General features: G+C 41.9%; 1 protein-coding gene across 7 annotated transcripts in view; it reads right to left on the reverse strand.

Annotated features, from left to right (window-relative positions):
• Positions 1–15,513, reverse strand: part of nav3 (neuron navigator 3) — a gene marked incomplete at its 5' end in the record, with an annotated part of 204,596 nt that overhangs the window by 63,044 nt on the left and 126,039 nt on the right. For 5 of the 7 annotated variants that reach the window (XM_083935398.1, XM_083935400.1, XM_083935397.1 and 2 more), the window contains 3 exons: positions 2,838–2,957; positions 4,477–4,887; positions 14,674–14,782. In XM_083935398.1, coding sequence (XP_083791524.1) covers positions 2,838–2,957; positions 4,477–4,887; positions 14,674–14,782 — 640 coding nt within the window. The remainder of the gene's footprint in view (positions 1–2,837; positions 2,958–4,476; positions 4,888–14,673; positions 14,783–15,513) is intronic. The other 2 variants (XM_083935402.1, XM_083935401.1) reach the window with 1 other exon arrangement.

Raw genomic sequence — 15,513 nt, forward strand, 5'->3', positions numbered from 1 at the left:
TTTCTGCTGGACTAAACAGGGCTGAGCAGTGTGATGTTGTGGCTCAGTCAGCCATTTCCTCGGAATTCACTGCAAATTAGTCCCACTTAAGAGGTAGTCAAGAACTAGGCAGCTTTGTGCAACGGATGAATTAAGACATCTACCTCAAATCTAGACTATTGCAGTAGTTAGATCCAAGCCACAGTCAAAGTCTTTGTGAAATCAGCCCCTGAACACAGTGTAGCCACAACACAGTTAAGTTGTGTACTGTGGTTTAGGTTTGAGACTGCAAAACTGAAAATCTGATAATCCACAACTGACTGGAACAAGTTCATATTTCTTCTCTAGGGATTAGTACAAGACAAGAGGGTTTTCCCTCTAGTCAACTACTTACTATACATGCTGTCTTTGATCAGGGAGCCAAAGTAAAGCAGCAAATGGAGCAGACATGCAAGAAAAAATAAGTCTATGATCCTATCTGCCAGTTCCAGTGACCATAAAGTAAATATGACAGGGGGCAGGAGAAAATACATAATGTATATTTGACTCATTTTCAATCTAGGAATAAATGCTTTGCTGGTATTTGTTATTCGTAGAATGGCAGCATATGCATTTGAGGAGATGAAAAGTTCTTCAAAGTCAGCAAACAGAGTTTGAACTTGGGCCTTATCCGCTACTCATTTCACTTAAAGCCGGAGGGTTATGTGGAAAAGAAGACGGATGCTTTGGGATAAAGAAAGAACCAATCATGGAAGGCAGATCCTGTCCTACGGAGAGAGCTAAAGCCGGGCTGAGGTGTGAAACCCTGTGTGCAATTGCTTCAGAAATGATTTCCCCCCTGAGCTTGTCGTACGTCAGTGGGGAGGGACAGCATAGCTTCTGACAATCACACATGTCAGAGGGAGGCAGGGGGAACACTAAAGTCATGTGCACTATTGTGCGCGTGTGTGTGCATTCGTATAGTTTTGTGAGGTAAAATGGAGAAAGGAATGGAGGAAAATAGGGTTCCACAGTTCAAATTCTGATCCAATATGTTGCCTGCAGGCATAAGAGGAAGCCGCCATCAATATTTCCTCATTGCCCCTGAGGTCCAAAGTGCTAACATAGACTGAGGAAAACTGCAATTTTTTTGGATTCATGTCAAGACAAGGTGAGGGACACTTTAGGCATAATATTCAAATATAGAGATAAAACACACGCAGGATGAAGCTATGACTCGTAAAGTGGAAGAGACAGTTCACAGGGTTCATACTTATTCTTATCCTAGCCATCCATTTGCCTCAGTGTTAAGTCTGACAGGCAGATCAGTGGGAGAGTGACAGGGGGACGGTTAATCGCCTATTTAGAACCTCTGGTCAGGTCTAGTGTGTTTTGACGCTCCGCCGATCACAGATATGATCGGACTCGCCCCTGGCTGACTGGCTTGACTGACTGTTGGGATGAACATGCTCTTGAGACTGAACACGTACACCAGGAACAGAAGAACCAGAAACTTCTGGGCTGTGAAGCAATTGGATTATAGACCGGTAGCACAAACAAATACTTCATGCTTTACCTCATATAACCACACACAGTTCGCACATTGGCACCTTAAACCGAATCTTGAACTGAAGTAGAATGACTTTAACAGCACTTTACTAATTTAAAGCTTTCGAATAAAAGCCAACTAATTACTGAGAGCCATATCTGATTACTTTTCAAGCCTCCCACTCCTCTAAACTGCCACGCATCAAAAACTCTTGGCAGAAGTTGAAGTTGCGATGCTGAGAAATGTCACTGCATCAGTCGATACCCAGCAGCCTCTCTGAGCGCCTGTCATCACAATCTTACCTTGACAGCTTAAAATCAATATCACCACTCTCCTTTTCACCTCACTTAATCTTGGATGTCCCTGCAGCAGGGCATTGCCACCTATTACCACCACTGAAGGACATCAACTTATTTCCTACTTTATATTTTAAGCTTTTTGTTTGTTCAGTGATCAAATTACACATGTTTGGTGAAAAGCAGACACTTTATGTTTGCTCCGTATCATCTGTTGCAGGCTGAAAGCTCTTAACCCATGCCACCTTTTCAGTACTGATCATTTCGCTTCCCTCATATCTTGCCTTTATACACCAGTAGGCTTCTATCTTCAATGGAAAAAATACAACTCTATATCAGGCACTGTGGTACTGACCCATGTTCATTTCATGATTTGGTCTGTGTAATGTCAATGCTCAGTGTACTTTCAGAGAGAGCAGCGAATATTCTCAAAATCTATGCAAATGTAGGTTGAAAGGTTTCACATGGTGGCCAAATGTGCATTATTTAGATGATTATTTTACCATATAAGCGTACCAAATATACCAGCTTGTTTAAATGAATTGCTACTTCTCCTTGTTTGCTTGCTGAGTTTTTAAGTGGCGGTCATAAGGTTAATGCTTTACCGGGCGGTTACATCAACTCCATTGAACTGGATCTAAGAGGATGTGTTCTCAGTTTCTGGTTGGGAACCTTGATACGGTTTCAGACTTTCTGCTATTTTCCCCACAATGATCCACCTTTCTGGTGCACATGCACCACTGGCTGCACGGCACAGTCTGGTGGGTTTGTCCTTGTAAATATCCACCTGATTTAGGCTGAAAGTGAATGGCAACAAGTGAAGCCTCTGAAGTTTACACTGTCCAACTGATCTAAAAATCTAAACTGGAATGTGAACTGTAGATATTGTTTGCACATTTGGATATTTATCAATGTGCTTTCATGTATTTAGTGTGTCTGTGCGTGAATCCCAAAACCTCAATTAAACCTGGGTGAGGTCAGTACCAACGCACATCAGCGAAAAAAACGGTATGATTGGCAAACTGCATCCTTACCTGTCTATGTCACCCTGCATCTCTTTGCTCCCTCTCTGAGACACTTCTCGGGAAGAAGCTGCATCTGAGGCTCGGCCTGCGTTCCTTGCATACAGATGGAGGCCGCCGTCGGTAAGGTATCTGAGAAGGGAGTTAATTAGAGAAAGTAGATGTTGAATCGAGTGTTGCATGCTGCATGAATTTTAAAGTCGTTTGAAGCAAATTTGGGATATTGAGCTACAGAAATAATATTGACTTATCATGTCCGACTACAGTTTGGCATAAAAAGTCTGAGTGTGGTTTTTGTAATTAATAAAAAGCAACAGATTAATTAAAATAAACTAGTAGAGAAAATAAATGGCTGATCGGACATGGGGATCAGTAGTGTTGAGCTAATTAAGCTACTAATTCAGCTAATCACCTTCACCCTCCCAACATGTTGTTACATTTTGTGACACGTCTTTTATCCTACGGATGCTTTACTCCATTGCTCCTCCCTTTACTTCCCCTTTTTTCGGGAAACCTTTCGTACATGGATGCCAAGTGGGAGTGTGTGTGTTCATGCTTGTAACACTACTCCCACTTGCTCAAGGCATTCATTGCTATTGAGTGATTGAAGGTCAGAAGCCCACATACACATTGTTGTTGTGATGTTTTGTGGAAGACACTGACTTATCTTTTTTCCTTCAGGTATTTTGTCAGTGCGCCTTCAAGGTTCACGCTTCTCTTTCATGACATGACAAACCTATGATAGCCTTGGTGGATGTCAGCCGGCTATTTGTATTAATGTACAAAGAAGGATAGGTGAGGCCTTGATGACTGTATGAATAAACAGTCACTATAATAAACAGCTCAACATGTAGGAGGGATGAGTTGTTTCACAGGACAAAATGACCTTTTGCCAACATAACCAAGTTTTAGGTAGTAAGCCATTACTGGTTAGCTAAAGGGTCCACATGACAAATGGAATTTTAGGTATGTTTTGTCCCTGCATCACAGAGCTTCTTGCAGCCCTTTCTCTAAATGCTGTGCATGTGCTGTCAAATGTCAGTGAATATGTCTGCTTGTGTTGTGTCTATTTGTATTTGTTTTCTTAGTTTACAGTGTGTTGAGATCTCAGGGTTGCAAAAAACAATAAAATATACACATAAATATTCAGTCAGTCATTCAAAATTCAAAACAATGGCTGCTATTAGTCTCACATTAACAATTATTTGAGTTTTAGAGAACAAGAGTTAAAGCTTGCTATGATGATGTTCAATGTTTCTTTACATCAGTTTAAGGGCCCCTAGCAGTGCTATGGCGTAATGCTTTATGTGGGTGCCCAATTTGTTTGTGGGTGTCTGATTTCTTTGAATCATGCATACACATATGTGTGTGTTAGCATGCGTGGGACACAATTCACATACTGAGTAGGTTTCATGCTATTAGGCAGTTGGTGGCGGTAATGCACCTAGACACATAGTAATGAACCAACACAGAAGAAGACTGTTAGCAAGCATGTAAACAATGCACAAAATCAATGTGAACATAACATTTTGTTCAGTTATATATGTGAACAAACCTGTAATTCATATGGTCAAATTATTATTTGGGCTGTTAGAGCAGGAACTCAGAATTAGTCAAAGGAAGCTAACATGCATGTCACTCATCATCCTACCCGCTGGTGATCTCATCCATCCGGCCGTTCCTCCCTAGGATGTCCCCATCACTCATGTACCCTGTCATTTCCATCTGCTTCCCTCCTTCCAGCCCTCCTCCTCCCTTCTCCCCCTGCTCCGCCACCCTTGACCCTGCTGCCGCTGCTGCTCGCCTCAGGGGGGCACTGTACACAAACCTGGAGGGGTCAGAGTGCCCGCTGTAGCGCCCTGTGGTGGTGCCAGCGCTTGTCGTGCTTGCCCTGGGCGCAGCATAGCTGCTGGGCATTGAGGGGGCTTCGCCGGCCTGGAGACGCGGGGTTTGTGATTGGCCCAGTCGCCACGCCATGGGGGAGGAGCGTGTGGTGAGGGCTGGTAGGCCCCGCCCATTGACCTCAGTGGTTACTGTGGTGTCGAAGGTTGTTTCTAGTGTACTGTGGAGACACAGGTCAAGAGAGAAAAAATAAAGGAATTAATTAGGACTTTTGACATGAAATCAGTTGCCAACAAGTTTCTAGCCATTCTTAAAGGCTCAGTATGGAGGTTCTTGGGGAAAAGTGGCTCAAATGGAACAAAATCCCAAGTTTAAGTCATCATATCAAGTGCACTCCGGTGCGAAGGGCAAATCATTCAGGTGAAAACAGCAGTCATATTTTAAGTAGAGAGCTGTCTACGTCAGTTGAGTGCTACTCCCCTCAAATTCTTCTAACTGCTTTGTGTGTGTGTGTGTGTGTGTGTGTGTGTGTGTGTGTGTGTGTGTGTGTGTGTGTGTGTGTGTGTGTGTGTGTAGAGGTGACCTTCCTTTAGTGCTGTTTCTTCCAGTGTATTAAGTTGAAAGGGGAGGAGAGGAGAAAGTGAAGGCTCCCATGAGAACATATGTCAGACCATCATGGCCCATCACATGTAGATGGAGACAGAAGGGGACAGCCAAGTTCCCATCCAACTAATGAGTGTATATTGCAAATACTTTTGAATTACCACACACTGACTTTATCAGTGGCATCTTTACAGATCTTTATTGACTTGTCATTTCCAATTAGGTTGTCTAAATTGTTCTAAATCTCCATTAGCAAATGAATAGCAGGATAAAAATACATGTAGAGAAAGAGATCTTGATGAGAGCGATGTAGGAGGGACAGAATAGTGTGAGTCAAATGCTAGCGAATAAAAGCAGCCAAGACAAGAAATGAAACCTGATGGAGGGAGACAAAAAGGACTGACTCACGCTCCTCACAATCCTGCATTAGTCCTGCAACAGCCACTGCAGCCCTTGTTATCTAATGTTGTAGAGGGATCTAAACATGTCAACTACTGTGCAACACACAGCTTTCATCCGTCAAAGGATGCCTTACCAGTTATTTGTTTTACAACAAAACAAAGCAAAATCCTACTTGATGTTTTACATTTTCGCAAAGGCACGATAGAAGTGCAGCAAGTGAGTCAGCAGCACTGTGAATGCAAAACTAATATACTCACACACACACACGCACGCACGCACGCATGCCCGCACGCACGCACGCACACACACACACACACACACACAACAAGCACTGCAGCTCGATGTATCTGGACACAGAGAGCAAAGCGTGGCTGCAGTGGTACCTAGCTTGAGCTCTCTCTGCTGGGAAAAAGAGTGCACTACATCACACAATGACAGACAGAAAAACAGAAAACCATAAAGCTTCTCTCCTTTGTTGCTGCTCTAATGACATGATGTGTTGACAAAATGACGGTGTGCTGTTTCATAAATGATACACAATACCATGGAAACAAGACTAACATATCGTAAAAATGAAAAGATAGAAACTTTACACGTGCCTGTTAGCATGGATGCAAGCACTATAGTAAAATATCCTATTAGATTTACACAATATAAAGATATGACATTTGTGGAAGCATTATAAGCACATTCACTTTAATGTAACACACAGTCTGCCAGTAATCACAATAAATTATGTATAGAGGCAGCCAATACAAAAACATATAATTTACTGCATGTTTGCTGTAATATTGCCTTTGAAAATAATAGTTTTTAGGGGAAAAACATAGCTGATTATGTAGTTGAAGTAGCTGGGCATGTGGAATGAGACACCTATTTGGATGCCTATCTTTTTTAGGTGGCAAAAGCAATGACATCTCAAAGCAGTGTCTCACACATAGCTGCAGAGGTGTGAGAACAGCTGCGTTTGTGTGCTCGGTCAGAAAGGGCAGAACAATGCACCCCTGTGATGCCAAGTGTCAACATGAGAAGGGGCAGCAATGCCAGCCATATTCACAACACATCTCTATTAACACCTCCCGAGGTCTACACACACACACTCCCACACACAACATAGATTGTATATATAGATGGACGGCTTGTCAGCTCCCCCAAAAAGAAGCTAAAGCATCTTGATCGCCTCCTGGTGGCTGGCTGCAGTGCAGGTCACAACCCACCCCTCTTCATGTTAGTGGATGGGACATGGGCCAAACTGATAAATCAATGTGCCCCTCAGGTTTTTTTTTACAAAGCTGGTTTCTGTCGTTTAAGCCAGTTCTTATCATGCTGATGTGTGTTCAAGTGTTGGTTTTTCTGATATGTCTGGTTTTAATTATTTATTTGATTCTATGAAAACAGGTTGAAACTGACTGAAAACTATAAGCTGCAATCAACTCACTATTGGTCAGACAGGTGTAGGTGCGGGACTTTGATGAAGCAGTTCCATCATCTGAGTCAGTCTCACACTCTACGCAGACTCTGGTTCCGAAGTTACAACATGGCATCAACCCTGTCTGGGATATTTTGGCTTAACTTCTGTACAGTGGGAGGGAGTGGAAACGGGTCGTCCACCTTTATATACAGTGTATGACCCACAAACAAAACCCAATGGCACACACAGTACCATGTCAGAGCAGAGCAGTCTAATGAAACAAACAAACAAAAAAAGAAACAACAACAATTGCTTATCTGACACCGATCACAGCCGAATATGGAAATACAGAAATCCATTCGGCGCGGTATAGAAATCCAAATCATTTAACCGGTCGTACACAATGTAGCTGGCTAAATCAGCTTATCTTTATCTCCCGGCAGAAGGGAGAGAGAGAGGGATTTGGCTGAGCTGGAAGTAGAGGAAAGGTGCCGAGGTATTCTACACATCCAGCCTGGAAAATAGATAAAATGATCAGGCAAAAATGCAGGATTTAAGACCACATGCCGTATAACATCAACATATTGTTACTTTTTGAGAATCTCTCCCATATTTGAAAGTACAGTTTTGTCTGTACTTTATTACCCCCCCTCACCCGACCCCTTTCTTTTTTCTATACTTATATAACTTTGTTGTCCGAGAGAAACCTGTACATATGGCAGAACTGACAACAAAGTTGACTTTGACTTTCATTATACTATCTGGCAAAAAGCAGAACCAGAACCAAAATAAATCCTAACAGAGGGAGACTGGTTTGTTTAGCCAAGAGCTCAGCAGGAGAAGGATCCATGTTGACAGCAGGGGATTGGTTATTGCTGAGTAATGCTAAATATAAATACACTGGAACTTTCTCTTGCTGCTGCTAACGACGACTGAGAGTTCGGTTTAACATGTATTTCTTGTGAAGGTTCACTCGCTCATCTGAGTAAAAAATTAAATCGTGCAGCACTTCAAAGGTTCTCCGCAAATGTCAGGTTCAATATTAGCCGCAGTATTATTCCATGGTAGCAGTTCTTTCATTCTTTGTAATAAAATCCAAGATCCAAGTTTCTAATGCGTACATATTCAATAACAGCAACTCAGATTCTCATAACATAAATCAGTACAGTAGGCTTGTATGGACATTTACAATGGAGGTCCAATCGGCTCTATGAAGGCAAACAGTAGGATAAACCTTTAAGAGCTTTTGAAAAGACTGTACACCTCCAGTCTACTTTGGACCCATAATTATGTAGCTATGACAGGGACCTCACTTATAAGGCAGTTATTTGCTATCTGGCAAATAACAACCCAAATTAGATCCCCACAACGTTTGAACAGTTTTATAATCCAGAGTTATTGAGAGGAATATATTTAAGAAGACTGTAAATTTGGGCATTCCAGTGAAATGATGCATTGTCTTCAGACTAAACTGTTGCTGCTCAACACATCCCTCTATAGGGGTTGGTATGATCTCAAGTGCACTCTAATAAATTGTGTTAAATCACAAGAAAGATTTAGGCTGCATTGATAATCACTTCCACGTTCACTGATTTACAGCTCTCCATATAACATGTACTAATAGTGCGCTGTAAGTTAAGATTTTAGTCACTCAAGAATCACAGTTTTTCAATCATGACTGACAGGTACAGGGTTGCAACACTGTAAGTAAGAAAGTCACATGGACTGTGCCTTTAACACAGCAAACATCTGGGCAACTAACACAAACTGACTGAGATGAAACACTTTGTCTGAAGTTGACATTCTGCAGAGATTTTAAGGAAACGCTTGGTCTTAGATTGTGATATAATGGACAACAGAACAATAGCTGCATTTAATTTTCAACCGCTCCTAAATCATACAGATGATACTTTCAATTTTCTTCTGGAATTGAGATAAGAGCTAAGATACAACAACTCAGCTGGACATAGACAGACCTCTTACAAAAAACAAACATTCTATTTTTATGTAAATCATTTTGTCATGGCTGGGTATTTTGCAGCATTAATGTATTCTCGCCTCATCATAGAACCTAGATACCATAATCCTTCATACGCTTTGTCACTGAGAAACTCATGCTTGGTGACTTGCACAGTTACTGCTCTCTGGCTTTTGAAGGCAGATAATACTGGCATGTGCAACTGCCTTGTTTTGTGTGGGTACATATGTAGGAGTGCCGGCATTAGTACTTGCAAATGAGAGCAAATTCAGAGCAATTTCTAATCTGGACCTGAGAAAGGTTCCCTGCCCCAAGTGCCCCGTATTACCTTCTTCCAGCTGAATCATGTCAATTCTACACTCTTTCATCAAAACATTGTCAAGGATTGAAAGGAGTCTCTGGCTTTCATAATTACTCTAAAGGAATTTGTCCGATTGCAATCATTGCAAATTGCTTGGTATTGAAGCACATTAAAAAAGAAAAATGTACCCGCTTCAGAATTCCGTGCATGCATGAAAAAAGGACCAATGGCTATCTTCTCAGTTCAAAAGCAATGAATAATTTAACCTGCCCTGTTCTCTCCGTACCCCAAATGTAAACACAGAATAAACATACTCGACCGGGTGGAGCTTTAATGTTGAAAATGTCATTTGACAGGTGCTGATGGGACTGCACAGGGAACCCTCAGGAGACGAGAGAGGAGGAGATTTCCTTCTGTGTTTGCTGTGCCAGGTTTGTCCTTGATGATGACAGCATTTCTTCGCACACAGAGCTGTTTCTTTTCCCTTCAAATGTCAATCAATACCATTTTTCATTGTCTGGATAGACAAAAATAAAAACAGTGGAGGGAAATTGAATGTGTTTTTGATCAATACAGATTGTCTTTGGAGGGGTCTCTGAAGAATGTTGTGGATGTGGATTGAGCTGCTATGGTGGCTGCAGTATCAAATTAGCAAGGTCAGTTGAAAGAGAAAGGGACGTGGAAACTGTAGCTTAACTGTACAAAGCTTTTTTTGCAATTGGGTCAGTCATTTTCGGTATCATTAGCTGAATCCAGCTCCCAGGCAAGCACATCATTTTTAGTCAATTTCAATCTCAACATTCATAAGACACTTGGATCTTCTGCAAGCAAAGTCTCTATGGAGAAGGGAAATGTAGCAGAGAGGCCCAACACATAATGATGCAAAACTAATGGCGGAGGAGACGACATTAGTGTGCTCTATAATTTCCACAGTAATATATATTTGATCTAACGTTGGAACAGGGCTGAAAAATGTAGAAAGACCAACTGTGGTTAAATCAAGTCACAATATCAAGAGTTGGTGTTTGGGGTTGTATTCACATTGAGCTTTAGTGCATAAGACAGATGGGTAAAACATCTGTCTTGAATGCATTCCTTGTTGGAAGTTGTCAAAATGCAACCCTTACAGCATTGCCCTACAAGTTGTTCACACTGGTCATGTGACATGGGCAAAAATATGTAAACTGTTTAAAAGTGTAAATTTGTACTGGCACTGATGGTCAATATTCATTTATTCTGATGCATTAGTATTGAAGGAGAAAGCACACCCTCGATTACTGCGACTCACCTGCAAACATTTTATCTCAAACTATTCATACGGGCATCGATGCAATGCAATCAGTTTTTCAAAATATTTGAAGAGTTTCACACTAGCTAATCCACTGCAGGCGGTTCCAGACATATTTTAGGATGGCAGTGGAACAGTTTGAGGTCTTTCCTCTCTGTCCTCTCTTTCCTCTCTGTCCCTCTCTATCCACCTGCTCTGACACTTTCTCTATCCCTCCAGCGCAGCTCGCCTTAACAACAGCGCTATTTGCATCTGCAGCCTGGGTCCCTCCTTCTCTCTGACATTTGTGCAACGGACATGGCTACAATTGGTCGCGAACGGACCTAATGTTTTTTTTTCTTTTCTTTTTTTTTTTAAATAACGGTAAGCACCCTGGAGGTAGGAGGGGGCCAAGGAGACCTTTGGAGAAAAAAAAACAAAAATATTTTTCGACAGCCTGCTTGGGCCCCTCCCACCTCCAGGACACGGGGACAATTGTGCGGGTATCCCCCCCTTGATACACCCAGTATACAGAAATACTCAATAACATTTTAGCAAATAGAAAATAATGTGCATGATTGCTTGTTTTTTTTTGCCCCAGACTGCACACGAGTTTCATAAAGTGGGCAATATCTGTAAAGGGGAGACTGAGGGGTACCCATGGAACACATTTTCAGATATCTTGGGGTCAGAGTTCAAGGGACCACATTAAAATTTGGACATGCCATTTTTTTCCCTCACCAGAATTTGGCCAATACTTTTAAAAGGTCCATTAAAAATTGATACAATGTTTTTAAGAATCGATACAGTATAACAAAATATAATATATTCAAGTACAAACATATATTAATATTTCCTTACATCCCTAATAAAGACCTTTACTTTAAAAAGAGGAGAAACAGGCTGTTCCTGTGCTAGTGAACTACAATTCCATGTTTTGAAGGCTCCTGCTGCAAGTCTGAACCCCCAGTCTGCATGAATAGCATATAAACAGGTATGGAGTGAGAATCCCAAAGACAGAGCACAGACAAAGACAGCGTTGAATATGACAGTCATGTCTGCTCGAGCATAACAGTGATTAATTACATAAGGTGTTTCCAAGCTTCATGGTAATTACGGCCATTTCTTATCCAGGGGAGAGATTAGGATGGACTGGCCAGGATTTTGTCATGGGCAGAATCGGCATGCATACTCAGAGGCTATCCTTACATTGAGAATACAAACATGTCCGCAGTGGCACACGCTCAGGAGCCCACTTGCCCTTTAAGCTATTAAATGTAATTGTCGTTCACTGTTTTGCGCTTACGCTGCTCCAGATCACACACAAGCAAACCTACACACATGCAGAAACCATATACAGTATAATGCAAATGTGGAGGTACGATGATGTATTTTGCACAACCCGTGCCCTATTGGATTAAACATGGCGATAACACAGTGGCACTCTATTGATCGTTCCTGGCTGAGACTCCTCTGAGGAAAAAACAAGTAGAAAGCAAACACACAGGCACGCACAAAACGCCATCTGTCATGATTGTCTACAGCCCGGCCACCATCTTCCTCTGCAAATGGGGCAAAACACACAAAATAATAGAGGGAGAGAGGCAAGTAAAGAACCACCGCCTGAGGAGCTGACAAAGACCAATGGTTATCATTTTGTCCACACCTCAGCCGCAGTCTCTACACTGTTTGATGCTCCATGTTGCCCATGGCTCACAGATGGGACAGTCTTTTAAGGTGTTGATTGTCCATCAACTCCTGAATGTCATTACATGTGTGCCAGCTGGTAAGGAAGACGGCTGTTTTTTTAATTAAATCCTGGAAATGTGAAGGGGAAGATGGCATGGTGATAGAGAGAACATCATTGATAGTCGGAGACATTTCTCCCTGTTGGATCAGTGTGATAAAACTGTGGAGGTATCAAACTCAGAGCTGCTTTTATTTTCCAAGGACAATGGAAGCACAAGGAAACTGACTTGGATTAATAGTGCTGCCACGTAAATCTGTGGTCACAAAGGAAGCTTTGGTTGATTTCAGTAGTTTGGTGTTGACATGTGCCGGTCCCCTGTGTGTCTTTTGTTTCCGCTATGACACATCTTGAGGAAGTTAAACACGTCTCAGCATCAGACCTGCCACACATTACGTTGGTGTGAAAAAAGCAGGAAAGCTAGCCTATAGGTGGGAGATGTTTACTAAACCAAAATAGTTTTCATGAAAGCTCCATGGGAAGGAATCAACAGAGTTTAACTGATTCTTACTTTACTGGCATGAGTAGTATAGGCTACACCGCGGCTAACACAAGCACTATACAAAGACACTTGCAGCACCACCTCTGTTGAAATCGAATTCAAGAAAATATTGAAAGTTAAAAATAGTGTTAAAATCTCTTCTCGTCTCCTTCTCCTGAACTCAATATTATGTATCGTCTCGTGAGATGAGGGTCTCGTCACATCCCTATTTTCTATATTTGCTTGTTGCAGTTGAGGGCGACAGAGTCTAGAATTTATACCAGTATGAAACATTATCATATTTCTTTCTTAAAGCTGCTATGGCCAATTATTTCATATTTGGAGGGATCAAGTGACTGTGTATGGTGAAAGAAAACCCCACAGGGAATCATCACCACCTCAGCTCTGTGGAGGGGTTTAGTGTCTTAAACTCAGTGTTTTGGTTATCCAGCCTGAAACTATTGTTATGGTTGACTCTCAACATCATTGGTATTGTTTCCAGATGTTGCAGGCAGCTGTTGTCAGCAGGATAGAGTCCAGGTATCATTTGACTTGAATTTTAAAGTATTAAATACCACCCCTAGAGAACAGAGTCAACCAAACGAGCCAAAAGCAGCAATCCAACTTTTCTTGTATTGTTCAGACAGAAATGAAAGTTTCCTAAAATAACAACTGGCAGCCAAATCAGTTGTCTCTGCCTTTGATTTAATTCTTAAACTGTGTCTAATTGAAGTTGCGTGCTGCCTGCAGTGAGCCAGGTGGGAGGGTCTAATCTTTGAAGGAGACCAGGCAAATTTTGCAGTAGTGGCCAGACACAACACACAGTAACACTAATCTAACGTCACTAGGAGTATAAATAAAATAGTTACATTTGGGTTGTGAGATATAATGATCCAGTTTGAGGTGATACATTACACCATTGAGCTATTACAAAGCGGCTTGAAGCCAGATTGTCCACAGTAACTGTATTTAACCCTGAAACAAGTCATTTGGGTAAAATTTTTAAAGTTTTTAAAAAATGACTGATTGGTGGAGTTCATTCAAAATTCCCGTCTTCATGATCAATAATCAATAAAATGCCTCTGAAGAAGATTACATACTGTAAGAAGAAGGAAGTGCTGGCATTAGACTGTTTAGGAGTAAATTTAGTGAGTTAATGACTGGATTGACTGGGTTAAGAATTTAATCTACTGGCTAGGAAATGTGGATAAGGGATATGAATGGGAAACTATAGGCTACTACTATATCTCCAAAGCCTCTTTCACACATGCACTGCGAACTTGAACTTATCTAGACATTACCCTACAAAGCTGTATGTGAGAATGCAAATGCTCAAATGAGTTGGATCAGGCATTAAACAGAATTTACCCTGCCAGCTAAGTGCTGATGGCAAAATCTTCTTGGTTGTTAATTGACCAAATTACAAACTATCTAAGTGGCCGCGGTGTAATCCACGTCATGTCCTCCCTCCTGCATGCACTAGCCAGGCGCCTCCCGTCGTCTGAACCAAAGTGAGTACTTTCAGTAAGTGAGAATGCGTCTCACAAGGACAATCTCCTGGTGTGTGCCAAATGTGGGAAAGGGAAACTTTGGACAATGTCTGCACCTGATTGTCCAGGGTTCATATAGGAAAACAGCCAAAGACAAGAATCAATCTCTTCTTGCCCATTTCAACCTATATACTGTATATGGGCCTAAAAATATCCCAAGCAATTCAGTGTCAGCATATTTACCACTTTTCTCAACTAAAAAACAGACTAGAGTTGTTCACCATCACCATTCACCAAGTATAGGGCAGTACCATCTATGTGCCTACCTGTGGCTGATCTGTGTCCCCCGTAGACTGGACATGGTTTCTTCCAGGTTCTGCCGCAGGTCAGCGATGTTCTTCACTGTCCTCATGCGTCTAGTCTCAGGATCCTCTCCTGGAGACACACATTTGATATGATTTAGTGAGATGTTTGGACCTGCACACACACTCACATCAGTCACCCATACCCACAAAGGCTACATACACACACACACACAGACACACAATATGAGAAGTGAGGAGGACATCTGACATACAGTATTTTATTGGATGTCACTGAAAGTCTCTGTGGGGAAACAGAATGATGACCGATCACAATGACAGCCAGCATGGGTGCGTGTCTCTGAGCCCCGTGTTGACAATTGGAAAGTAATTCAATGAATCAGCCTGTCAGGCTGCACCACATGCAGTTATTTCAGTCTAAGATGTCTACATTATTTTACACAGTACTGACATTTTTCCTTCAGGTCAATGCAGAAAAGTCATGCAATGACACCACACGCTTTGTCAGTTAGTTCGGGGCACAGTCGTGCCTGCGAAGGCAAACCCTTCTCTGTCAGGCACATCGTAAAAACGCTGCCACTTCAGTCCACCGTCTTCCTGCCCCACCCTAAAGCAGCATAAAGCTAAAACTCATATGTTTCATGTTCTTCTCAGGGCCTTGTTTACAGATGAAGCACTTGTTTTACTCAGGCATTAAGTCTATTCTGAAGTGTGCTGCGAAAAGGAACAGGATGGGTATCTGCTTGTCTGCTGCAATTAAGCCTCTCTTTTAGCTCCTTAAGCTAGCCTTTATCCACAGCATGGTTAATTAAAGAGTGGCATGAGACACAGAATGAATGCTGG

Source organism: Echiichthys vipera, assembly GCF_963691815.1.
Source record: "Echiichthys vipera genome assembly, chromosome: 20".
Taxonomy (NCBI): Eukaryota; Metazoa; Chordata; class Actinopteri; order Perciformes; family Trachinidae; genus Echiichthys; species Echiichthys vipera.